Below are 25047 nucleotides of genomic sequence, written 5' to 3'. Positions count from 1 at the left end.
AAGCTTTAAGGACAAGAAACTTGTCTCTTGATTCTTTAACTTGTGCATGAAGCGTGCAGCCTCATTTGCCACTAAAGTATTATCAGAAATTAATCTGCCCGGGACATAGGCACTCTGCAGTGGAGACACAATTTCAGGAAGCCAGGTTTTTTTGCCACAACTTTTGAACCGATTCTGCAAATAACATTGCAGAGAGCTATAGGTCGAAGGTGCATTGCTTCCTTGGGGTCTTTGATCTTTGGTATCAAGCAAAGATAAGTACATATAGTTTGATTCCGGCAACATTTCACCCTGAGTAAGCAAGTTTCTCACAGCCAAACAAACATTATGGTTGACAACACCCCAATATTTTTGATAGAAAAACGGAGACATACCATCTAGTCCAGGGCTTTTCCAAGGGTGCATCTGGAAGAGGGCTTTTTTGATCTCCTTCAATAAAGTTATCGGAATAAAAGAGTGATAACATATTTCCAAAAAATAAAAAAAAGTGATAACAATCAAACTTCGGGGGTGAAATCGCCATTTCCTCTCCACTTTCGCTTTTGTTGTTTCAATTTCCGAGTGAGAGTAAAAGAGTAAATCAGTAAATGAGTATAGCTTGCTTGCTTGATAATACAGCTTCCCTACATAAAAGGTAAAAACCGAAGCTTTATTAGACGCCCGCAGCAGCTCTCAGATTTCTTCTTCTTCTCCCCAAAAACCTCGAGAACCCATTACTCCTCCCCAGCACCGCTGCGCGATGACGTCGACAGAGACAGACGACGCCGTACGACGTCGCACCGCCATCACCGATTACCGGAAGAGGCTGCTCCAGCACAAGGAGCTCGACTCCCGAGTCCGCGCAGGTCAGATTCGCACCCTCTTCTATCCAACTACAAATGTTCCCAATTTGTTCAATTTTTAGTCTAGGGTTTCGATTCACCCGATTTTGTGCCCTAGCTGTTAATTTTGGTTCTGGGCGGTGGGTTTCTGTGTGAATTGGGAAATTTAGAAATTTGTTTGGGTCTGAATTTCTCTTTTTTCGGGTTTTGCAGTGCGGGAAAACTTGAGAGGAGCTAAGAAGGAGTTTGGGAAAACTGAAGATGATTTGAAGTCGCTTCAAAGCGTTGGTCAGATTATAGGGGAAGTTCTGAGACCTCTCGATAATGAACGCTGTGAGTAAAGTCTGGACCTTTTTTTTGTTTAGAACATTAACATAGTTCCTGGAAACTCTTGGTGATTATGATTTTGTTAGGATTGATCTGCCTCTAAGTAGAAAACGGAAACTTTTGGTGGTGAATGTGATTTTGTTAGAGTTGCTTTGTGTTTGACTAATGTCCATGTGATTATGATTGATTTTATTGCTTCAGTGATAGTGAAGGCGAGTAGTGGCCCTAGGTATGTGGTTGGCTGTCGCAGTAAAGTGGACAAAGAAAAACTGACAGCGGGCACTCGGGTTGTTTTGGATATGACTACTCTGACTATCATGAGGGCTCTTCCAAGAGAGGTAATTATGATTCTATTATTGATGATATGAATTGACATTGTATCTGTCTACCCTCGAACACTCTTGCTTAATTTTGACTTGCAGGTTGATCCAGTAGTGTATAATATGCTTCATGAAGATCCCGGTAATGTTAGCTACTCCGCTGTGGGAGGGCTAGGAGACCAGATCCGGGAGCTTAGGGAATCTATAGAGCTGCCTCTAATGAACCCTGAGCTCTTCCTTAGAGTTGGCATCAAACCACCCAAGGTGTGTTTTATATAGTATTGCTGACTTCATACTATTAGTGACATGTTCAGTAATGTTATCACGCTTACACTAGCAACTTAGAATAGTAGGATTTTCATCAAGAAATATTCTTTCTTATTTTATTGAATTGTTCCAGGGTGTTCTTCTCTATGGACCTCCGGGTACAGGGAAGACATTGCTAGCCAGAGCAATTGCGAGCAACATAGATGCTAACTTTCTAAAGGTTAGTTATTTGTGTCTGTGGCTTTTATACTGAGCTTTCACTTTTTATGCAACAGCGTGCTTATTGTTTTTGTTTGCTCATATATACTATTTCCTGTGGATCTAGGTTGTATCAAGCGCCATTATTGATAAGTACATTGGTGAAAGTGCAAGATTGATAAGGGAAATGTTTGGTTATGCTCGTGATCACCAGGTTTGTGCTTGAAATTTGTTCAGCATTTTCTGTTTATATTACTGTTAAAAAGCATACCTTATTTGTTGACTTCATGTCTAGCCCTGTATCATTTTTATGGATGAGATCGATGCCATCGGTGGACGGCGTTTTAGCGAGGGGACCAGTGCAGACCGTGAAATCCAACGAACACTCATGGAGTTGCTTAACCAGTTAGATGGATTTGATCAACTTGGGAAGGTACTTGAGTTCTCATTGATCTTGTTGGTTATTCAGATTAAATGGATGCAAAGTTAATTATCTGGTCGTCCTTGTAAAAGCTTGTAATGGCATATGAGCAATCATATCTTAGCATGTTTTGATGGTTCTTGTAGGTGAAAATGATAATGGCAACAAATAGGCCTGATGTTTTAGATCCTGCACTTCTCCGACCTGGGAGACTAGACCGGAAAATAGAGATTCCATTGCCTAATGAACAGTCAAGAATGGAAATTCTTAAAATTCATGCTGCCGGAATAGCTAAACATGGGGAAATTGATTATGAGGCAGTTGTGAAGCTTGCTGAGGTGAGCATCAAATGCTTCTCTATTGGAAAAAAAATTTTCATCCTTCACCGGTTCACCCCCAACAATTTGACGAATTGTCTTTGTTTCAGGGCTTTAACGGAGCAGATCTGCGGAATGTCTGCACTGAAGCTGGGATGTCTGCGATCCGTGCTGAACGTGATTATGTCATTCATGAAGACTTCATGAAGGTAATGTGTCGAACGGTATACTATACTCGTGAATATTAATGAACAATGAACTATGAGATGAACTAAGCCTAATTTGATGCCAGCAACCTGTCACCAGTCAATCATGTGCCTGAATTGATGTCTGCAATCTGTTATAGGCATTCCTTGGAAATTAAATTATATTGGATCATAAGCTAGCCTGCTAAAAACAATGGAATGAGAGTTGTCTGGTTCATGTCGTATTGGGCCATACCCTATGCTGTAGCTGTTTTAACCCTGAATGTGATGAAAAAATCTGGATAGCCATCATGTGCCTTAACTTTTATAGATTAATAAAAATATGTAAAAGAAGTAAAAGGAAATTCATTGGTGTAAAATGAGGCCCATTTACCGAATGTCCACAAATGTCTTGGTTGTGGAATAGCTTTGTTTGCCCATCAGTGCCTAAGGTGTTTGACGACCTACCCTACCTGAGTTCTGGAACCAATACCTTTCCCTTAAATTGCTATGATCGTTACTGTATTGGTATTGAAGAGATGCGACAAAGTGTTTGGATCATTGTGCAATGTCTTAATAACATGCCTAGTGGTAGGGAAATCACATATTTATCTTGACCTGTTATTTATTTCCTCTGGGGTCAAATATATATTGTGACATTTCATTATTTTCTGTAGCATAGATTGGTGACAAATATTGTGATAATTGTTTATTTCATAATGTTTCAGGCTGTAAGAAAATTGAACGAAGCCAAGAAGCTGGAATCAAGCGCACACTATAATGCTGATTTTGGAAAGGAATGAGGCTGACTTTCAATTAGGCCAAAGAGTTACTAAGAGAGACTCCAAGCATGTGCTGTCTGTTGGACTGTTTTATTTATGAAAATGTGGAAGGTGGTACTGCAATTTAGGTTTCAGAGATATCTATTACCGCCCCCGTTCCATTTAGACAACATTTACTCATGAGTTCATTAGATTTTCGTATTATTGTTGAACAGTCGTTTGTTGCCTACTTTACTGTACTTTTAAGACATCTTGTGTAGTTAATATCAGTGTTGGCTCGCAATTAAATTGTTTCTCTGATTTTCACACAAGTCATAACTTGTTCATTGATCCATCTCTTTATGCTAAATGACCCTCTCTCTGATTTTCTTTTATTACTCATTGATAATACCTTTGATGATTTTATAGGCTTGTCCCTAGCAAATTTTCTGATAATAATTGCAATCTTGTTTAGTTTTGTATGAATGTTTATTGTGTTTTATCTTCCAAGTGAGTGAGAGGCAAGGTGTCCTATGGAATAGGCTTTCTTGTGGATTTAACAAGCCATGAATCCATGACAACTTGTGCAAACAGCAGTTTAAATTTTAAAATGTATTTCAGTCGACACTGCTTCCGCTTCTTTCTTTCTTTCTTTCTTTTTCCTTGCTTATACACTGCTTCCTCTGTTTTTCTAATTCTAGTTTCAGTCAACAATTTGGGTTATGGTTCTACTTGCACGAAAACCACTAAATTTTTAAAGAACTATATGCGATTTTATCTGTATGTTATGTTGGAGTCTGTGCAGTTGATCATGGATGTATTATTCTGGGTACTGTTGGGTTGTGGGGAAGTTTAATAGGGATAACATGTTCTTTGATACTGAATATATTTGGTGTTTAGGGAGAGGCTCTTTAAAATGAGGACTTTTTAATCAATAATTGTGAGATTCACTTTTTGATTACATTTCAGCAAATTAGCGGTTAAATGTTTAGGTATGAAATTTTTTTTTAAATTACTAATTGTTAATGTACCGAACTACGTCAAATCAATGGACGAACTAAAGCTGTCAAACTTAAACCTTTCAAGTTCATAGATGATAAATCACGATTATGAATGCTTTAACGATTTTTAATTGAGTTTTTCTATTGGAACCTCCAAATTTACTCACTTGACCTCTATGCTTTTTACACCTCTTATCAAATTTTCAAATACTAAATTTACTTATTAAACCTCACTAAACTTCCTCAAATAACCTCACTCATATAATTTGCAAACAAATTAGTATATTTAAAATAAAAAATTTAGTCATTTCAATGATTTAATCACTCTATAAATCTTAACTAAATATACATTTCTTAATTAAACTTGAGTTTCAAAAATTAATGTTTAATCAATAAGAAAATGCCATGAACTTTTAGGTTTTTTTTTTTCTATTTTAGTTCTGCAAAAACAAAAAAGTGAAGAAATCATTTGTTTTTGTTCTCAAAAAAAAAATCATTCTTTTTTTTAATGTTTATTTTTTTTATTTTTTTATTTTTTGTACCACATAATTAATTATTTAATTATTTTTAGTTTTTTTTTTTTGCAAATATAATGGATTGACTTAGATTTAGGTAATAAATCATAAGAGGATTTATTTTGTTTTCCCTCACCAAATGCGTTCAACATATATATTATACATTTGTATGTCACATGATCTTAATCATATTTTTAATTCTTGTTAAATATATATGACTTAATGAGTATGTAGTGAAATTGGAAAATGAAAAAAGATAAGGAATACAATCTAATATTTTTGAACTAGAAAGTCTACATAAAATAAATATATGTTTTAGGGAATCAGAAATTGAGAGAAATTCGCTGTGCTGTTCTCATTGATAATAGGGGCCTCTTTATATAGAGGATTACAATACATAGAGTTAGAATCATACAAGGAAAGAGAATCTCTAGATTCTTCTAATTGAACTTTATTACCACTAGGTCAAGTAACCTAGAGTTTGGATTAAACACAAATAGAGATATCCTTAAACACTCCCCCTAGTGTTGTCCAAACACGGTGCTTCTCTCGTTGCCTCGTTAAAAACCTTGCCGAGTAACAAAAACCCAGTGGGACAAAAATAACCTCGGTCGAAGGGGAAAAAGAGCACAACACACCCTTCACATTTCGAGGTGAACATGTAGACATCTCCCCCTGATGTCTGTGCCTCCCCCTGATGACTACGATCATGGGAGTTCAGATAATTTTCGCAAACCAATTCTTGCCACATGTTTCTCGAACGTGGATTTAGGCAATGACTTAGTAAACAAGTCTGCCTTACTGTCCTCAGATTGAATCTAGTTCACTTTGATCTCGAGGAGAGTCTGTTGTTGCTGATTATACTTGGTTTTGTCGCTTTTGATGTAGCCTTGCCTCATTTGTTCAAAACAAGCAGCATTATCCTAAACGCTCGTAGGCACATCTGTGGTAGACTTCAAACCACAATTGCTTCGAACATGCGTAATTATGGATCCAATCCATATACATTCACCAACCACTTCGTGAAGAGCAATGATCTCTGCATTGTTTGAAGATATAACGACTAGGGTCTATTCTGTAGACCTCCAAGATGTCACGGTCTTTTCCCATAGTGAACACTTAACCGGATTGGGAATGACCTTTGTGTGGGTCAGAGGGATACCCAATATCAGCAAAACCTTCCAAAACACATGTCGCTTTGGGATGGGGATAATGGACGCAGGCAAGTGTTGGCGGCGTTCCTGGTGTGTGATGGGTCCGAATCCATCATCTCTTTGTAGGGATAGAACAAGCCCATATCACTCATACATCTCAAGTATCGAAAGATATCTTTTACACCAATCCAATGGCGTCGCATTGGCGCAGAGCTATATCTAGCTAACAAGTTCACGACATATGAGATGTCCGGTCTTGTGCATTGGGATAAGTACAATAATGCGCCTATTGTACTAAGTAAGGCACTTCTGCCTCTAGCACATCTTCGTCATCATCCTTTCGACGAATAGGATCCTTTTCAGAATCAAGACTACGGACGATCATGGGGGTGCTTGAAGGCTTGACCTTGTCAAAATGCCTAAGCATCTATCGACACGATGCTCAAGTTCCAAACCGAGACATAATCGTGTTCTCCCAAAATCCTTCATCTCAAACTCGGATTTCAAGTGTTCAGTGGTTTCCCTTAACTCTTTAAGGGCTTCTAATGAAGATCATGTCCAACATGAACCGCAATAGAATCCGAAACTTGTTATAGAAACGCGTGGGCATATCCCTTCCCAATCAAGTAGTCACTTTAGTGAGTGTTTCAACCTTATTGTAAACGCGCTCCGTGGTCTAGAACCTCTTAACTTGGGTAAATGAAGTTCGCTATGAACCTTCATGTATATTCCGTATCTAGATCCCTATAGAGATACGTAGTGACCACATTTGTAAGCTGCATGTTCAGTTATTTGGAAACTACCAAACTGACAAGGTAGTGGAGTGCAATGACATCCATTACGAGAGAATATGTCTCATCGTAGTCGATTCCAGGGCGTTTTGTGAGAAGCCTTGCGCCATAAGGCTAGATTGCCATCTCTTTTTCTCATCACGCTTTCTAACGAAGACCCATTAGTCAACATGTTCTATGTTAGGAGGTGTTGGCATCTCTAGCTCGAAAACCTTCCTCTTCGTTAGAGAATCCATCTTAACCTGGATCACATCTTTCCATTTAGGCCAAAACTCTCTACGTTGGCATTCATTCATCAATAGAGCGTGGTTCGATATCATTTGACTCAACAAACTCATGCGCAATGAAATGCGCAACTACATCATCAATTATGATGGAGTTTCTATCCCACGTCTCATGTACACTAGTGTAAGTTTCATAGAGCTCTATATTCTCAGGAATAGGTTCTGACGTTGAGGCGTCCCCCAACGATAACCATAACCTGGAAGATTCTCATGAGGCGGATTTTGAGTGTCGATGATTCAAGGATTGGAATGTGCCAAAGTATCCTTCGAACCCACGGACCTCCCACGCATCCTAGCTGGGGCCATGGCCTATAACGCCAGATTGCCACTCTCTTTGGCATTGGCGCCATGCCTACCTCCGTGTAGGGTGGCGTTACATCCTCTCGTAGGGACGTCCTTCCTTGCAGACATGTTTGCAGCATATTTGTGTGATCTCGTCACTTTAATAGGGATCAAGATGAGACATAGTGGGGACAGACCACGGCAATTCATGTCGTTCATATTGAACATCTGTGTTCTTATCTCCCCCGAACGATGGGAAGACTGTCTCATCAAAGTGATAACCCGCAAATCTAGCGGTAAAGAGATCGCCTTGCAAGGGCATTAAGTGGCGGACGATTGTTAGAGTCTCAAATCCAACATAGTTGCCCATTCGTCTATAAGGACCCATCATAGAGCCTTGTGGCGGCGCAATTGGCACATAAATGGCTCACTCAAATGTGCGTAAGTACAAAAGACGTGTACCCAGTCACTAGCTGTAACGTAGAGGTACATTGAGTGGCGGTAGGTCGTAGACGAATTAGCATAGCTGCATGCGATATCGCATCACCCCAAGCGGATGTAAGAAGATTGGTGCGCATTACCAATGTTCGGACTACCATCGTAGTCGTGTCCGCGAGACCAATTGGGTGTGTACATGGGAATGTGATGTCCAACATCAAGCCCATTGCAATATCCATCGAAAGTCTTTCGATGTAAACTCTCTAGCATAGTCAAATCCAAGTGACTGAATAGGATGATCTGGGGAGTGAGCCCGTTGTCATATGATATGTGCTAGGAGTGTAGCGTAAGTAGCATTTATAGGTGGACAATGGCACAACAAGTGACCAGCGTGTTTGCGTGTCAACCAACATCATGAAATATTTAAGCGTCCGCAAGTTTGTTGAATCAATCCACAAAATCCCTACGGATTCTTTGTAAGAACAGAATGAGTATTGTTATATCCTTTGCATAGGACGGTCTCAGTCCTAGTTTCCCTAAGGAACGGGCTTTGTAAAACTAGCGAGAGGCCTTAGAAGCAACCATTGAGTATTGTGGTTAGGCCTGAGCGTCTAAAACGCTATTTGAAGCAAGTTGGTGATTGCAGCATCACCTGGGGCGCCATCACCATGATGGACGCCATCCATAGAGTCATGGATAGGGACTGCGCCAGCCCTAGGCTAGTGGTGGACGGAGGCAGTGCCCTAGGCAGCTGTGTCGGTCACACTTAGTTTAGAAATCAACTTTTGATTCATGCTTCGTTTCGCTCGAAAGAAATGATGTCCATGTGAAGTCTTTTGTAGACGGATCATCATATCATGACTAGGATGATCTATCCTGTCATGACAAAGCCAATATGTGTCTAAATCCAAGAGATCTTCTCTCATAACTTTATTGGATTAATAGCTCGAATAGTGACATAGAATCCACTAGAGAGACACATAAACTTCTCTAAGATGCGTCTTTGTTCGCAATCATTAGAGGTGATGCAAAGGAACTCATTTCCGTTCTCTACATGCATTTTCGCATGGAATTCGTTGGCTATTCATAGGGTACGATTTTCCCTAAGAGCGTAGAGATTTTCTGTGACAACTGTAATCAAGGTGCCATTTAGCAAGTGGAACTTGGGCTATTCCATATCCTTGAATTAATATTGATGGCCCAACCATCGTAGTCACAAAGTAATATGCTCAGAATCAAAATTGAGTCATAATAAAAAGAACTCGAAATTTTATTCATAAGCCAACGGAGTACATCATTGTTTCTTTGATCAAAGAAAATCTAATCCAATAAAAAGTAATATGGCAATCGCCTACATCTCTTGGAAAATAAAAAGACTTAATCAAAATCGCCAGTTTCTGGGTCTTGATCCTTGTAGTCTTCCACCCTTAGATCTAGATCGCCATCTTGATCTTGATCTTCTTGTTCCATGTAATTTGCTTCCCTTGCTTCACGATACGTCTTGTATGCGTTTGCAACATTCTGGGGTGCTGTACATGTTTTGGCCCAATGTTCAGTTGATCCACATCGAAAACAAACATCATTATGGTCAGGCTCCCTTGATCGAGGCGCCATTGGGGCGCGATTTGGACGACCTATGCTCTTGGTGGCGTTACCACCATGGTCGGAGGCTCCGCCTCTCTCTCTCTTCACACGTTGACCTCCACGGTTCCGTGCACGCCTTTCTTGGCGATTTCCTTCCACTTTAGGGCGAACATATGGACTAGAATGTCCAGAATTGTCCCTACTCTTAGGGTTTCGCTCCTTGCGTCCTCCATTGGGGGCGCGACTATAGTTAGACTACGGAATAGGCTTAGTTCCCACGGGTCTAGCATTATAGTTCTTCACAAGAATATTGTCGTGCTTTTCAGCTACGTTCATGGCGCCAATGAGCTCATGAAACCTTGTGATACGTCCTGCATTTACATCAATCCGATAATTCTTTGAAATCATCAGTGCAGAGATGGGGAAGGTAGAGAGAGTCTTCTCGATCAACATCGTATCAGTTATGGCTTGGCTACAAAACTCCATCAGAGACTTGATACGAAGAGCTTCTGAGTTATAATCAAGCACAGACTTGAAATCACAAAAGCGGAGGCTATGCCATCGCACTTCTAAATCAGGAAGCAGGGAGTCACGAACGTTGCCAAATCACTGCTCAAGTTCTACCTATAGCTTTCTTGGGTCTTCCTCATTGAGGTATTCATTTTGGAGCGCGTCATTCATGTGCCTTGTCATGAGAATTATGGCTTTAGCTTGTTTTGCTTTAAAAGCAGTAGCTTGCTCAATGGAGAGCACGTTCTGACTAGGCTCTTGGATGGCTTCCAGAAGTCCATCAGCCTTAAGATGTTGGCGCACATCTCGGACCCACCTATGGTATCCTGCGCCGGTTGTCTCTAGTGGAACAAAGTTCAACTTGTTCAGGTAACTCATCCTGAAAAACAACACAAGATTAAGGTTAGTTTCGGAGCGAAAAAGGCTACCACGAAAAACTATTAAATTTCTGAGCGTAGTCGCTTCCAAGAAATTATGAATTTTCTGAGCGTAGTCACTTCCAAGAAAATCCGATTCCAAGAGGGGTTTTGGATTAGATCGAAACAACGATGTATGTGGTCGATCGTGTTCTTCTCAACAAATTCTAAGTTTGGAGGACTCTACAATCTCCAAGCTTGGAGTGAGCACGAAACCTCACAGTTCAGCTTTTGATCTCCCCTATGTAGAGAAAGGGGGGGTAGAAAAAGGGATGTTGGAAGTCCCCGAAAAAGAAGAGAAAATGAATTTAAAAACTCTAAAAAAAGGGGAACGTTTAATAAAAAATACCTTAAAAAGTGGCCGGAAAACTTGACTGAAAAGTTGGCCGGAAAAATGTCGCCGGAAAAGTCGTCGGAAAAGTCGCCAGCAAGTGTTGACCGGCATTGACTGACCGTTGACCGGGGTGCTGACGTGGCAGTCCGGATGATGACGTGGCAGCTGACTGGATTGTCACGCCCCTGATTTTACACCCATGAAAATCAATATATATAACCCCATAATTATATATGCGTGAACGTCCAGTCATCAATACAAAATACCTGAAATCTTTTTCGCTTAAACTTACACACATATTGATGTCCTGAACCCTCAAAGTAAATATACACTAGCATCCAAAGAGTTATATATTACACAAGCTTACGAATTAAATTGTCAACAACAAAATAAAACGTAAAGGCTGCTCAGAGTAACTATACAACGGAAGTCCTTATCAAAAGTAAAGTCACAAATGTGGCTTCCTACCGTAAAGCTGCAAGCTCGCTGCCTCAACCTCGATTATCCTAACCTGCAGGATTAACCCCTACACCGTTGGAATGGTGCACCGGGTTGTCACACAACAAACCCGGTAAGCTTTTGCAAGCCCGTATGAGTAACTCAAAACCACACATGCACAACTCACCCAACGAGGAACCCATCAACTCGCAAAAAGGGACACACACACACCCTGTTTTCCCAAAACAGCACATTCTTTTCCCAAAAGAAACAATAAAGGCCACTCCGTGACCAAATCATATAAATTGAAACTCTGACAATTAAATATGATAAACAAGTCCTCCCAGGACATTTAAAAGAAAGAATCCCCGAAACTCCCTTTTAAAACACATTCCCAAATCGACACAAGTCACCCCGTGACAAAATCATAATAATTGAAACTCTGACAATTAAATATGATACACAAGTCCTCCCAGGACATTTAAAAGAAAGAATCCCCGAAACTCCCTTTTAAAACACATTCTCAAATCGACACAAGTCACCCCGTGACAAAATCATAATAATTGAAACTCTGACAATTAAATATGATACACAAATCCTCCCAGGACATTTAAAAGAAAGAATCCCCGAAACTCCCTTTTAAAACACATTCTCAAATCGACACAAGTCACCCCGTGACAAAATCATAATAATTGAAACTCTGACAATTAAATATGATTCACAAGTCCTCCCAGGACATTTAAAAGAAAGAATCCCTGAAACTCCCTTTTAAAAACACGTACTCATGAGCATCAGATAGCTCCCCGCTACCCCCCATGATGTACTATGGCAAACAGACTAGAGCTCTAACTGATCGTATCCACAAACCCGGCCAAAGGCGTGAAGTCCCGATTTATATGCTTGAGGTTACTCCCAACAACCCCAAATCCTCAGACCTCCCAGGTCGTCAGATCAAAACCTTTCAAAATGGTCACTCAGGACCCAAAAGTTACTCAACTCACACAAAAGGAGATGTCACCCCGTGACCTCCAATCATCAGACCTCCCCGGTCATCAGATCAAAACATTAAATCAAACCAAAAGGAGGAATCACAACCTGTGACTCTCAGATCTTCCGACCCCCGGTCGTTAGATCAAAACATTCAAATCACATCAAAGCAACTCACACCAAACCTTGACACTTTTCAAAACAATAGAAATTCCCAATTCCCACAAAATGTTTCCCGAAAAGTCAAGCCCCCAAACAATAGAATGAAACCCATCAATACCTATTGCTTCAATTCACTCATCAACCCACAAGAATATACATATTCCACGTAAATATATATATAAGTGGTCATTCACTCAGGAAGGCCACTAATACCAATTATAGTTTGCAGTTAACTAAATAACTCTCAAAACAATAAGGTCAACCCGTTCGTGAATGAACTTCGTGAGATTACTCACCTCGAACTCCTGCTGCGTCTTCAATACAGAACCAAACCAAAACTATCACCAACAACTCGTCCAAATACTTCGTCAAGTACCTAATCACAATCGATTTCCACTTAGTAATAATTCACAAACGATTTAAGTCCGAAACCCCTGTTTTGAACTAAAATCCCCAAAGTGGCGCCAATCGAGGCGAAACCACATCCGAGACCTCCCAAAGTCTCTGGAATACGTCCACGATCGATGTGACCAAACCACAAGTCGATCGGACGCTCAAATCCTCACGGATAGCATAAATTGGTCGGTATGAAACTGCAAAAATCATAACAATTCCAAACGAACTCCAAAACTTGCATATTATATATCGAAACGCTCGTATCAACGAGTAGAACATATATAATAACAGAAACAGTTCCTTAAGTGGCCGGAACACCGCCGGAACGCCACCACAGACGGTGGTGCACCTCCGCCGGCCAAAAACACATTATTTCACAAAACTCCCAACATCAAAAAGCTTCATCTAAGCATGCTTGTGAACTTTCATAACTGGATCGAAGTCAGAAAACAAGCATAAGGGGTCGAAAACTACCTCACAAGCCGTGAACAGTAATCCAACCCGAGTTGATCGAAGTTTCACGTGAATCGATCCAAACAACCACCAAGGATCGATCGACGAGGCCGTTCTCAGTTCAACCAAGGAGACTCGAAGCCCTGCAGACGTCGGAATAAAGATTTCCGGTCGGGTCCGAAAACACCAACCTGCACCACCTTGTAGCGCCGCCGTGGAGGATAATCGGCACTAGAGGACACCAAAGGGACGACCAGATGGAGGAGACGATGCTATCTGGAAAGTTTCGTCGCCGGAGACCGCCGCAATCCGCCGGAAAAGTCGGGTCGGATTGTCCGGGTTCGGGTCTGGTCAGCCGGATAATTTCGATTCTAAAGGTGCGAACGAGAGAGAAGAGAGAGAAAGGAATGTTTCCGGAAACGGAAATAATGAAAATAGTAAGTTTCCAACTTGGGAAACTTCTATTTATACCAAAATGGAAATTCCTTCCAATGGCCATAACTTCCTCATACGAACTCCGATCTCGCGTTCCACATGTCCACGAACTCGTATCGACGCGCTCTACAACTTTCGTGAAGGAAGTTTTCGGAGAATCCCTACGAATAAAAAGTCAACCTTTGGCAACCCCCTAAAACCATATTCTTCAATTAATTATTCGCCCGAAACACTTCCGCTCCATCCACGAGCCACGAAACCGTCCAATAGTTATAAAATTAATTCCGGAAAATCCTCGGAAAATAATTACGAATTTCCGGGGCATCACATGGATGCTGACGTGGCAAACCTCTGGGCTGCTGGGCTTGCTTCCGTCTTCTGGGCCTCTAGGTCTGACAAAAGATGGCGGTGATCGGTGGTCGGGAAGGATGCGAAATCAGGCAGAAGATAGACGGATTCTTCTTGGGGGCCGGTTTGGTCACTTCCGGTGGCCGGTTCAGGTAGATTCCTGCCGGTTCTGGGGGCAGCGCCGCCGGTTCTGGACTCCTGGAGGTGAGAGCTTCAAGGTGGGCGGCGGAGGTTTCTTGGATTTGAAGGCTACGAATTTAGGGTTTCAGGGTTAGAACTTCGTGCTGATAACATGTTTTAGGGAATCAGAAATTGAGAGAAATTTGCTGTGCTGTTCTCATTGATAATAGGGGCCTCTTTATATAGAGGATTATAATACATAGAGTTAGAATCATACAAGGAAAGAGAATCTTTAGATTCTTCTAATTGAACCCTATTACCACTAGGTCAAGTAACCTAGAGTTTGGATTAAACACAAATAGAGATATCCTTAAACAATATAATATTTTTTTGGTATAATTATTGTCCTTAGTAGTCATTTTATAGTAGGTTATATATGTCATTTAATAATTCATAATAGAGTGAGGTTAAGTGAGCAAATTTAGAGGTTCCAATAGAAACTCTCTTTTTAATTTGATTTAAAATTTGCATAAATGATTTAAGAAATTATCTACTCATAACATTTAACGGTTGATTTGTCAAAGTGTGATCGAAAAGTGGGTCTCACAACCGTTAATTAGAAAGTCCTCTTGAAAGTGATTCTCATTAGAGTCCTGTGGTGTTCGTGCTTTTCTCCAAAAAGAAAAAAGAGTTGCACATGTTTTCACCCTAAATTGAAACTCAATAAATTGAATGAAACCCATCTAATTGAACCATATACAAATAATCAAAAGAAAAAAAAAAAATCCTAAACTAGAAAAATCATAAAATCAAAACGAAGCTAGGGTTTCGAATCACTTGAGTTGTTGTTTGAGTACGAATTACAGGGTTGATTCTTTATAAAAATAGAAGTATTTTGATTCAAAATACAATAAATCAAAGCTCTATTGAAATTAGACTCCGATGAGCCTTGTAGGGTTGCGGTGAAGCTAGGCGGCAAAGCTAGGGTTTGTTTCCTTTGTTTCAGTCGCTTTGACGTTTCATTTCCTTTCAGTTTTATTCAAATTCTAGAAAGGGTATTTTTGTAAAATACTCGTTAACGAAAATTAATTGAAGTTAGGTAGTTAGGCCGCATGGGTTTAGGCGTATAGGTTAGTTTCAGTACTGTAAGGAAAAACTAAAAAGAAGGCCTGCGTATGGGCAAAGTTGGGCTGAAATTGCATTTGGTGGTAATTTGCCACGAAAAATAAGGGCCTTGCTATTTGCACTTGGCAAAAATAGTGAACCTATCATCCTATTTTTGCCATAAATTTCCGATTTTTTTTTTTTTTTGAAGGAAAAGAGGTCAGAAATTTATTGAAACTATAGCAAGGTTTACAAAACAGTTGCTTCAGCTGCTAATGCAGCAAGCAAGAACGAAGGAGAAGAAAAAAAAAGAAAAACTCGAGTTCCACCACTAGCATATGCTGCCATTATATCAGTAACCTTTTTTTGGTCTGATATCAGCAACCTTATTTGCAATTCTACTCTCAATTTAATAAATTAATGGAAAGAACTGCAATTACCACAATTTGTACCCAGCAAAGAAAACCGCTGTTCTTTTTTACAGTCGTGTTCTCTCTCTCTTGTTCTCTCTCAAGTACCCAGAACAAACTAACAATTTCATTAAGTTGAATTGCCAAGAGCAAAGTAACAATTCCTTTAAGTTGACCGTCTTCATATATTGAATTTTTTTTTTGTTTTTGGAAGGACATGTTAACTCGCAGTTTGATCACGAATCTCTACAAACATGAAATTCAAATTTCCCAGCCTCTAAATACTTTCAATTGAAGCGTTAGTTCTTTAGAGTATGTTAAGAGCAACAACCACAAATTCTAAGGAAAGTTTTAGGTGTCGAAGTTGGCAAAACATCCTTAAATATTGAAGATTGGAAAGTTTCATGGCCTCCTAATAATAAGATTGTACAGTCTAAGTATATTCACTGAACTTTGGAAAGTCTCATTATTGTTTGATGATCACTCATGCATTGTGTGGTAGATGCTTGCAAACCACAACTCAATTGTCCCATTCCCCTAGTTCTATGTCATAGAAATGGTAATCGATCAATCATGGTAGCAATAGAAATCCAAAATATTTAAGATTAATTTTTATCATCTGCTGGAATGTGAAGATCATAATGATAAGGAAATAGAACGAAGTGCACGGAAGAATCTGGCTGGATACTTTTTTAAAGGATATTATTGGAAGAATATTTTATGCTGGGTATACTTATATTTTGGCTGGGTTCAAATGGCTGGACCTTTTACGCATACTATTCTTGCACTCTTTGTTTCTCAACTTTGGTGAATACTTCCCATAATGCACTTTTAAGTTTTAACTAGGTATATTTTATTAACTGTATAGTATTATTGTAAATAACAAAATAAAAAAGGTGTTTTTAAAAAAAGTCTAACATATAACTTGTCACTCTTTTTACCACCCTGCAGACAACTTCCCACTCTTTTTCCTATTATTATTTTTTTTTTTTCTAAAAAAATTATAGTACACATGCAAAACTAGCTGGACAGCATATTCTTGCATAGTCTATATTGTGCGTGTGTGTGTGTGTGTATATATTATTACAATCTATACTATATTCAAGAGAAGTGATGTTGTTCGCCCTAACATTCTTTTTTACCTTTATAACCCTCAAAAGTTTAAAAAATTATAGAATACATTTTAATCATTAAGGATAAATATGTCAAAATTAAAATAAAATAATAAACAGAATAATAAATAAAAGTAAAAGCTGTTTTACATGCATCACCCACTCCCACAAGCATAACTCTTGCACTAATATTACAACGGGGTGTATTCAATTCAAATTTTAAAAGATTTCATTTGAGTTTTTATAATCCATGGATTTACTTAATCCACAGATTATTTAAATTCTATATGGATTCTAATTGATTATAATGGATTGATTTACTAGTATTTGTTTAGATTTTACAAGTCTTTATGATGTTTTTGGTAGGTTACTTTTTTTTCGTTTGTTTTCTTCTTCTTTAAAAGCAATGGATGTATGGATCCAACTATAATCCAATCTACCATTCTTTAAGTTGTGTATTATATGAATAATAAGAGAAAACTAATCAACCAAAATGTTACACAAATTAAAAATAAAGTAGTAAACTAATGACATAATTTATTTCATATCTAATCTACAAAAGAAACATGTGTGTATGTAACGACCTATTCTGGCTTTAGATGAATATATGTATATATATCGGCACCCGGCCTCGGGTTTGATTAAAAAAAAGAAAGAAACATGTGTGTATGTATCATCTTAACAATACCATTGAAAGTGAGCTTAATTAGCTAGAAGGATTAAGGTTTACAGAGCTATAGTGATAAAAATAAATAAAAAATTATTAGATGAGAGCAGAGGCAGATGAGGATAGTGGAAATATAGGTCTAAGACAAAATGGATGAGTGTCACCTATTGAGAACTGCTTTTTTTTTTTTTTTTGGTGAAGAGCTTCTTCATTTTTTGAGTGAGAAAGAATCCATCAAAATCTTTTGGGAAGTGGTTGGATTGTTTTTGAGTTTTGATATGTATAAAAAGCACTATAAAATCCTCCAAAATCCAGCATTTAATGAAATCCTTAAAAATCGGTATACTTTTGAATATCTGCAGATTTGAATGGATAATTTTAAATCTTAATTGAATACATCAAGATTTTAAATGATTATTTAAAATCTTAATTGAATACCCATAGACTTTCAAAATACAAAAAATCTTGTAGACTCTTAAATGAATACATCCCCCTTAGATTATTCTCAGGATTAGGAACAAAGCGCCACCTCTACTTGGTTTTAGAGCCTTGCGAAGACTATTCTCGTCCGATAGCGGCACCCTCGTCAGAGGTGGCTTTGCCAATGCTGATAGTCTGAGGTTCATGCTGCCGGACAAGTATTTGCTCTCTATTGTAGGTCTAAGGCTTTCTGGGAGTATCGGGCTTGGAGATTGCAATAGAGAAGTCGGCGTGAATTTCTAGATTTGAGGCTTCATGGCTATGGAGGTTGCAGGCATTGATTCAAGGAGTGGTTTTCAATGCCTATCCAAACTCCTGTGGCGACATCGACGGGAGTTGTGGCGGCTTGGGGACTGAGATGTCCTAGTCCTTTAAGGTTCAGATCTGCTTTAGTTATGCCCTATTTTGTTTGACCTCGTGGGTGGTGGCGTCGAGGGAAGGTGCTAGAGTCAAAGGAAGGTGCTAGAGATGTTTTTGGTTTTGGTGGTGGCAATCATGGCGGTGGCGGTGACTGACTAGTCGCGAAGTGGGTGTCTGGGCTTGTCTGTTGGTTCTTGGGCTGGATTTTTTCCCGTTGGGCTTTGGGGCTGCAGGTTATTGCTTTGGGCCTTTACTTTGTCATTTGGGCCGGGTGTTTAAATCTATTTTTATGGACTTATTCTTGTTAGTTCCTTAATGTGCGCTAATGAGTGTGGTTGGTTATCTATATGTTATGTTTTTTCATAACTTATGGGCTTACTTTATTAAGTGAGTGCTAGATATTTAATGAGTGGTCTATCCATATGTATTATTGTGGTGCCCCACAACCTCTTGCCTATCTAGTCAATTGCAGCGGAGGGATATGTAATGGTCATTATAGTTTCAGAATTTTTGACAATCACTGATGGATTGATTAAAAAAAAAACTCTTGCACTCATCCGGTCTATAGACATTTTCCAGTGTTTTTTTATGGGGTCTTACTAAATGTACCCAGCAAATGTCTAAGTAAACCCAGCAAAAATTTAATTTCCTATTTTACCCTTAGTTAATTAAAAAAAAAATTCGCTGGGTACATCCAACTTCTCCCAATTTATTATGGATTAATACCAGCGGCACCTCGTGCATATATGATTTTACTCCCCCTGCAATCTTGCATATATGATTGTGCTGTTGCTTATTGGAATTTACACCCTACCCTCTTGCTTATTGAAATCCTCATATATCTTCAGATTTGGATACACGAATATTAATTATCATTTTGATACCAATTGATAGATATAAATGCCAGTTACCACAGAGAGTTCTGCTTGCCTGAATTTGTTCAATTAGTATGGAGACTAAGAACTCCGTTTATCAAATCTACACCAATTAATGAAGCTAATCCTCTTCCTTTTATGCTTTTAATATATTGCAAATAGATTTATATACTATGTGTACAAGAGGTCTTGCAAACATATTGACTCCTGTGTTAATGAATCTGGGTAGCTTTCAAATTGGGTGTGTGAGAGAGAAGATGAGTGTTGACAATGAAATACAAATATTTTTAAAATGGGGGTAAAATTAGAAATAGTAAATTAAAAATATTAGGGCTGGGTACACTTAGAAATTTGCTGGGTTCAAATAGTTCAACCCTTTTTTAGAGCATCTTTAGCAATGCTAGCCATTTTTGAGTCAAATTTTAGCCAAAGTAGCTAAAAAGTTATTTTGGCTAGCCACTTTAGAAATACGTCTGTATCAGTTCTCTCTATTTTAGCTAGTTTTAAATTTATATTATTTTTTAAGTAAAGATTAAATAGTTTAAATGTATTTATCAATTACATAAAATAACTCGAAAGGAATGTATTAAATTATAGAGAGCCTCATCTCGCTCTCTATATTTAGGAGCGAGATAGCTAAAAGTTATAATGGAGAGCCATTTAGGAGTCTGGTGCAGCTGCTAAAATATATCAAAAGCTAAACATGCTCTCCAAAATAGCTAAGGAGCCAAAATAGAGAGTCTGCTAAAGATGCTCTTATGCAATCCAATTATCTAAGGGTTATTATGGTATTATACATATATAATTCTAACTCTCTCTGTTTTTGTTTTTTTTTTTAAGGTACAATCCTTTTCTTTTGCGGTAAGAAATCTCCTCCCTTGAATAGAAGGACTAGCACAATTTTGCCTTATAAAGGCCATCCTACAATGGGCTCCTAATTAACAAAATAAACTAAAATCTAAAAGTCTCTCTGGGCTACTTTCCGTTTCCATCAATTTTCGATCTATCTCAAGGTGTCCATTGTTAAGGTTTCTCTAAGATATATAGGTATTCCTCCAGGTCCTCCATCTGTTATTGTTTATGCAATTAAGTTTAAAATCATGGATATTCCTCGTGCGTTGTTTATCCAACTTAATTGTGATTAACCTTAAACCCTAAACCCTTCTTCTTATTCTTTTATTCAGTTTCTGCTTCAATGACGACGAATGTGGATTACCGCAGAAAGTTACTAGCACTTAAGGAACTGGAAGCTAAAGTAAAGCAAGGTTAGATTCACGACGTACCAAAACCCTTATCCCTCATAACAAGATCGTTTTCTTCTTCTTTTCTCTAATAGCAAGAGAATTTTCTAAATTGGTATATTGTAATAGCATGTTGCAGGGTTTGCATGTATTGATTATCTTGCTTTGTATTGATATATGGTACAATTTGTTGTAATGCATTGAAGAAGTTTGAAAGTTGGATTCATGTTTGGTTTTGTTTTGATGCAGCACGAGACGAATTGCGGTCCAGAAAGAAGGAATATGAGAAAACCGAAGATGATTTGAAGTCCTTCCAAAGTTCAGGACAGATTGTAGGCGAAGTTCTGTCGCAGCTCGATGATGGACGGGGTAAGAAATTCTCTTTCCTCTTGGCAATTGCATAATGCCTGCTTGTTCATCCCACATGTGATTAACGAATTCTCACCCTTGTTAGAATTATGAAAGTCTAAAGATGAGAATTCGTTAGTCACTAGTAGAGTGAAGGAGCAAAGTAGCATAGGTGTGAAGCTAGAAATTACCCATGAGCTATATCTTAGGGCTCATTGTTGTAAACTCTACTTGTAAGAATGCTATATTTTGTTAGGTTTCTTTTTCTTTGAGTGGAAGTAATTAACGATCTTTTCTTTCCATTGCTTCAGTGTTAGTGAAGGCAAGTAGTGGCCCTCGGTATGTGGTAGGCTGTCGCAGTAAAATCCCCAGAGAAAAACTTACATCGGGCACTCGCGTAGTTTTGGATATCACTACTTTGACCATCATGAGGCCTCTTCCAAGAGAAGTAATTATCATCCAATTCCCATTATTTGAGATAGAATTCTACATTTAGTTCTGTCTCTAGCTTTTTCAACATTTTTACTTATATGTTCTTGATTTGCAGGTTGATCCAGTTGTGTATAATATGCTTCAAGAAGATCCAGGTAATGTTAGCTACTCTGCTGTGGGAGGCCTATCCGATCAGATACGAGATCTTAGGGAATCTATAGAACTGCCTTTGATGAATCCTGAGCTCTTCCTTAGAGTGGGGATCAAACCTCCCAAGGGTGTTCTTCTCTACGGACCTCCGGGAACAGGAAAGACATTACTGGCTAGAGCAATTGCCAGCAATATAGATGCTAATTTTTTGAAGGTTAGTAGTACATTATTCTTGTTTTTCGATTTTACGACTATGGACTTTTGTTTTTATTTTATTTCAATGGGACTAAATCTTTTGTGACTACTATTATACATGAGTATAGGTTGTATCAAGCGCAATTGTTGATAAATACATTGGCGAGAGTGCGAGAATGATAAGGGAAATGTTTAATTACGCTCGTGATCACCAGGTAATTGGAGCTTATATATGTTGAGCAATTTTCAGATAGGTATATTACTCTTATAAAAGGAAATATGCTTATTCTTTTTCACTTGGTGTCTAGCCGTGTATCATTTTTATGGACGAGATCGATGCTATTGGTGGAGCACGTTTGAGTGAGGGGACCAGTTCAGACAGAGAAGTGCAGCGAACACTCATGGAGTTGCTTAACCAGTTAGACGGTTTTGATCAGCTTGACAAGGTACGTATTTTTGATTTAGTTCAAACCAAGCTAGTTTGTGTGTCATGCTACCATATATATATGTTGGCATGTTTTGATGATGAAATTTTGGTTATGCTTTCGATTTCTTAGGTTAAAATCATAATGGCAACCAATAGACCTGATACTTTAGATTCTGCACTCCTGCGCCCTGGGCGTCTAGACCGAAAGATAGAGATTCCATTGCCTAATGAACAGTCGAGAATGGAAATTCTTAAAATCCATGCTGCTGGGATAGCCAAGCACGGGGAAATTGATTATGAGGCAATTGTCAGGCTTGCTGAGGTTTGCACCAATACTCGTTTAAATCACTACTAATAGTTATGGTTTATTGTATTTGCATCATTTATCAATTAGATGCATTGTCTTTGATTCAGGGCTTTAATGGGGCTGATCTACGGAACATATGTACTGAAGCTGGAATGTTTGCCATACGTGCTGAACGGGATTATGTTGTTCAAGAAGATTTCATGAAGGTAAATGATAGTTCGAACCACCTGGACCAAAATGGTTTCATCTCTAATTCATAAACGTTAGTGTTTAAACTCTCTTGATTGATTTTTGTTCTAATGTTTCAGGCTGTCAGAAAATTGAACGATGCCAAGAAGCTGGAGTCCAGGGCTCACTACAATTTTGGGAAAGAACAGTGATGCCGTTCAATGATGAGCCATGCACATACGATAGTATTTTTCCGATCAGTAGTGGAGGCACACAATGTAGTCCTACTAATCTGAGATCAGTTATATTACTAATTATGATTGTAACATTAACTTTTGCTGCTTAAATATTACTATAATGAGTTGGTTGGAAATTTTCGCAACCTTTTCATATTCTGGCATTGGTCGGGCATACTCCTAAGTAAATACCTTCGTCCATCCCATTTTTCGATCGACCCGTGTTTAGAAGACTCTAAAAGTCTGAAGTTCACTAAGGCACTCATGATTGAAGACCTTAATTAATTGACCCATGATTTCTCAATTCTTACCACCGTTCGCTATTTCGCTTGGCAGTCAAATTTGCCTTGGCAAAGAAGGCTTTCTTTAAGATATCATACATTTACAGGTCTAAACTTCAAATAACTGCAAGAATACTAAACCTTGAGTAAATGCATGTGCTACTTGTATTGAATATTGGCTTTATTTAATTGGTGGGCAAAATCCAATTGAAAGGCCCATGGTGATCACGTGGGCAAGGCCCCTAGGTTAATTAAGGTATGTATGTATCCCTATGTTAATTAGGGAATATATATATATATATATAGATGCCTTGCTGCCGCTGAGATTTTTTTAGTGGTGTGAGAGATTAGACTAATTGTCTAATGGGTTATTATCACAAATGGTACCTGAACTTATCCTCTATTTTATCGATGGTACATGAACTTCAATTTTGATCACAACTACTACCCGAACTTTTCAATTTCATTTTAAATGGTGCCTAAGGCCACCTTCGGTCACTATTCCGGCCAAAAAACCCAAATCTAAAAAAATAAAAAACAAAAAAACAAGTTCAAGGCAAGTCTATTACCAAAAAATCATCATTATATATGATCGCAACCCTTGAAATCATCAAAAATCATCACTATGATCGCCTCCCATGCCATTTTTAGTCGGAATAGTGACCGAATATGGCTCTAGGTACCATTTAAAATGAAATCGAAAAGTTCGGGTACTGGTTGTGATCAAAATTGAAGTTCAGGTACCATCGATAAGATTGAGGTATAGTTCAGGTATCATTTGTGATAATAACCCTAACCTAATTGTATTTGGGGTTTTGGGTAGAGTTTATTCTCAAACTCTAATTGTATTCTCTCCAATTAATTATAGTGGAATTTCTCGCCGGCTCCGAAGTGGACATAGCTCAATCATATTGATTGAGTGAACCACTATAAATTCTTGTGTTCTTGTGTTTGCTTTCTTTTTCATTGTTCGGTTGCTCATCTGGTTCCATATCAATATTGTGTTTGTTACGCTTCCGCACAACAAACTGGCATCAGAGCTCTAGTTCTGAATTGGGAGTTGATTCATTGATTGGAAATCATGGTTGACGAGAAAAAGAAAGGGACTGAGTCTTCAGGTTCTTCGCGTTGGTCGACTTCCAGGCCATCAATTGGTAATGCCAAATTTGAAGTTGAAAAGTTTAATGGCACCAACAATTTTGGCATGTGGCAGTGTGAGATGATGGATGTCTTGTGTCAACAAGAACTGGATATAGCTCTGGAAGATAAACCTGCAGACATAGATGATGTAGAGTGGGCGAGAATTAACAAGTGGGCTTGTGGTTCTATCAGAATGTGTCTTGCTAAAGATCAGAAATTCTTTGTCATGAAAGAAACTTCTGCAAAAGCGTTGTGGAAGAAATTAGAAGACCAATATATGATCAAGAGTGCTGAAAATCGATTTCACCTGAAGAGGCGGCTTTTCCGATTTAATTATCGACAGGGTGTTTCTGTGTCTGAACACATCAGTGATTTCAATAAGATACTTGCAGATTTGGCTAATTTGGATGTGAAAATTAGTGATGAGGATAAAGCGTTGTGTTTGCTAAATTCTCTTCCTGACGAGTATGAGCATTTGATTACAACTTTGTTGCATGGAAAGAATGATGTGAAATTTGATGATGTGTGTAATTCATTGATAAATAATGAGTGCAGAAAGAAAGAGAAGCAACTTCAGAATGTTTCAAGTGAAGCACTTGTAGTAAGGGGCAGATCTGATGAGAGAAAACCTACTGGAAAAAGAGGTAAATCTCGTTCCAAGTCAAGAAGTAAATTTCCTGCAAAAGATGAGTGTGCTTTTTGTCGCAACAAAGGTCATTGGAAGAAAGATTGTCCTAAGTTGAAGAATAGAGACAAGAAGGATTCTGAAGTGAATGTTGTAAGAGATGATGAAGATGACGACTTTGATTTTGCTTTGAGTTGTTCATCAGCTTTTGAAGATTTTGAAGA

General features: G+C 38.5%; 2 protein-coding genes across 2 annotated transcripts; both read left to right on the top strand.

Annotated features, from left to right (window-relative positions):
* Nucleotides 1-647: 647 nt before the first annotated feature.
* LOC112174569 (26S proteasome regulatory subunit 10B homolog A) lies at nucleotides 648-3949 on the top strand. Its single transcript, XM_024312359.2, has 10 exons — nucleotides 648-845; nucleotides 1035-1154; nucleotides 1350-1486; nucleotides 1571-1732; nucleotides 1869-1955; nucleotides 2061-2147; nucleotides 2229-2366; nucleotides 2501-2692; nucleotides 2782-2880; nucleotides 3585-3949. The coding sequence occupies exons 1-10, from the start codon at nucleotides 740-742 to the stop codon at nucleotides 3657-3659; spliced, it is 1203 nt and encodes a 400-aa protein (XP_024168127.1). The 5' UTR covers nucleotides 648-739; the 3' UTR covers nucleotides 3660-3949.
* A 16424-nt stretch (nucleotides 3950-20373) lies between these two features.
* LOC112171050 (26S proteasome regulatory subunit S10B homolog B) lies at nucleotides 20374-22753 on the top strand. Its single transcript, XM_024308292.2, has 10 exons — nucleotides 20374-20386; nucleotides 20458-20538; nucleotides 20764-20883; nucleotides 21174-21310; nucleotides 21410-21658; nucleotides 21768-21854; nucleotides 21948-22085; nucleotides 22197-22388; nucleotides 22481-22579; nucleotides 22682-22753. The coding sequence occupies exons 1-10, from the start codon at nucleotides 20374-20376 to the stop codon at nucleotides 22751-22753; spliced, it is 1188 nt and encodes a 395-aa protein (XP_024164060.1).
* Nucleotides 22754-25047: the final 2294 nt, after the last annotated feature.

Source organism: Rosa chinensis, chromosome 6 (genome assembly GCF_002994745.2).
Source record: "Rosa chinensis cultivar Old Blush chromosome 6, RchiOBHm-V2, whole genome shotgun sequence".
NCBI classification, from domain to species: domain Eukaryota; kingdom Viridiplantae; phylum Streptophyta; class Magnoliopsida; order Rosales; family Rosaceae; genus Rosa; species Rosa chinensis.
This window is presented reverse-complemented; position numbering and strand designations above follow the sequence as displayed.

What these genes read in the sequence shown, in the direction of transcription:
- LOC112171050 (XM_024308292.2), top strand. An exon ending in TAGATGCTAATTTTTTGAAG is followed by an intron (nt 21,659 to 21,767) that starts GTTAGTAGTACA and finishes ACATGAGTATAG; the next exon opens with GTTGTATCAAGCGCAATTGT. An exon ending in ATTACGCTCGTGATCACCAG is followed by an intron (nt 21,855 to 21,947) that starts GTAATTGGAGCT and finishes CTTGGTGTCTAG; the next exon opens with CCGTGTATCATTTTTATGGA.
- LOC112174569 (XM_024312359.2), top strand. Translation starts at nt 740, where the DNA reads ATGACGTCGACAGAGACAGACGACGCCGTACGACGTCGCACCGCCATC. An exon ending in ACCTCTCGATAATGAACGCT is followed by an intron (nt 1,155 to 1,349) that starts GTGAGTAAAGTC and finishes TTATTGCTTCAG; the next exon opens with TGATAGTGAAGGCGAGTAGT. An exon ending in GTTATGCTCGTGATCACCAG is followed by an intron (nt 2,148 to 2,228) that starts GTTTGTGCTTGA and finishes CTTCATGTCTAG; the next exon opens with CCCTGTATCATTTTTATGGA.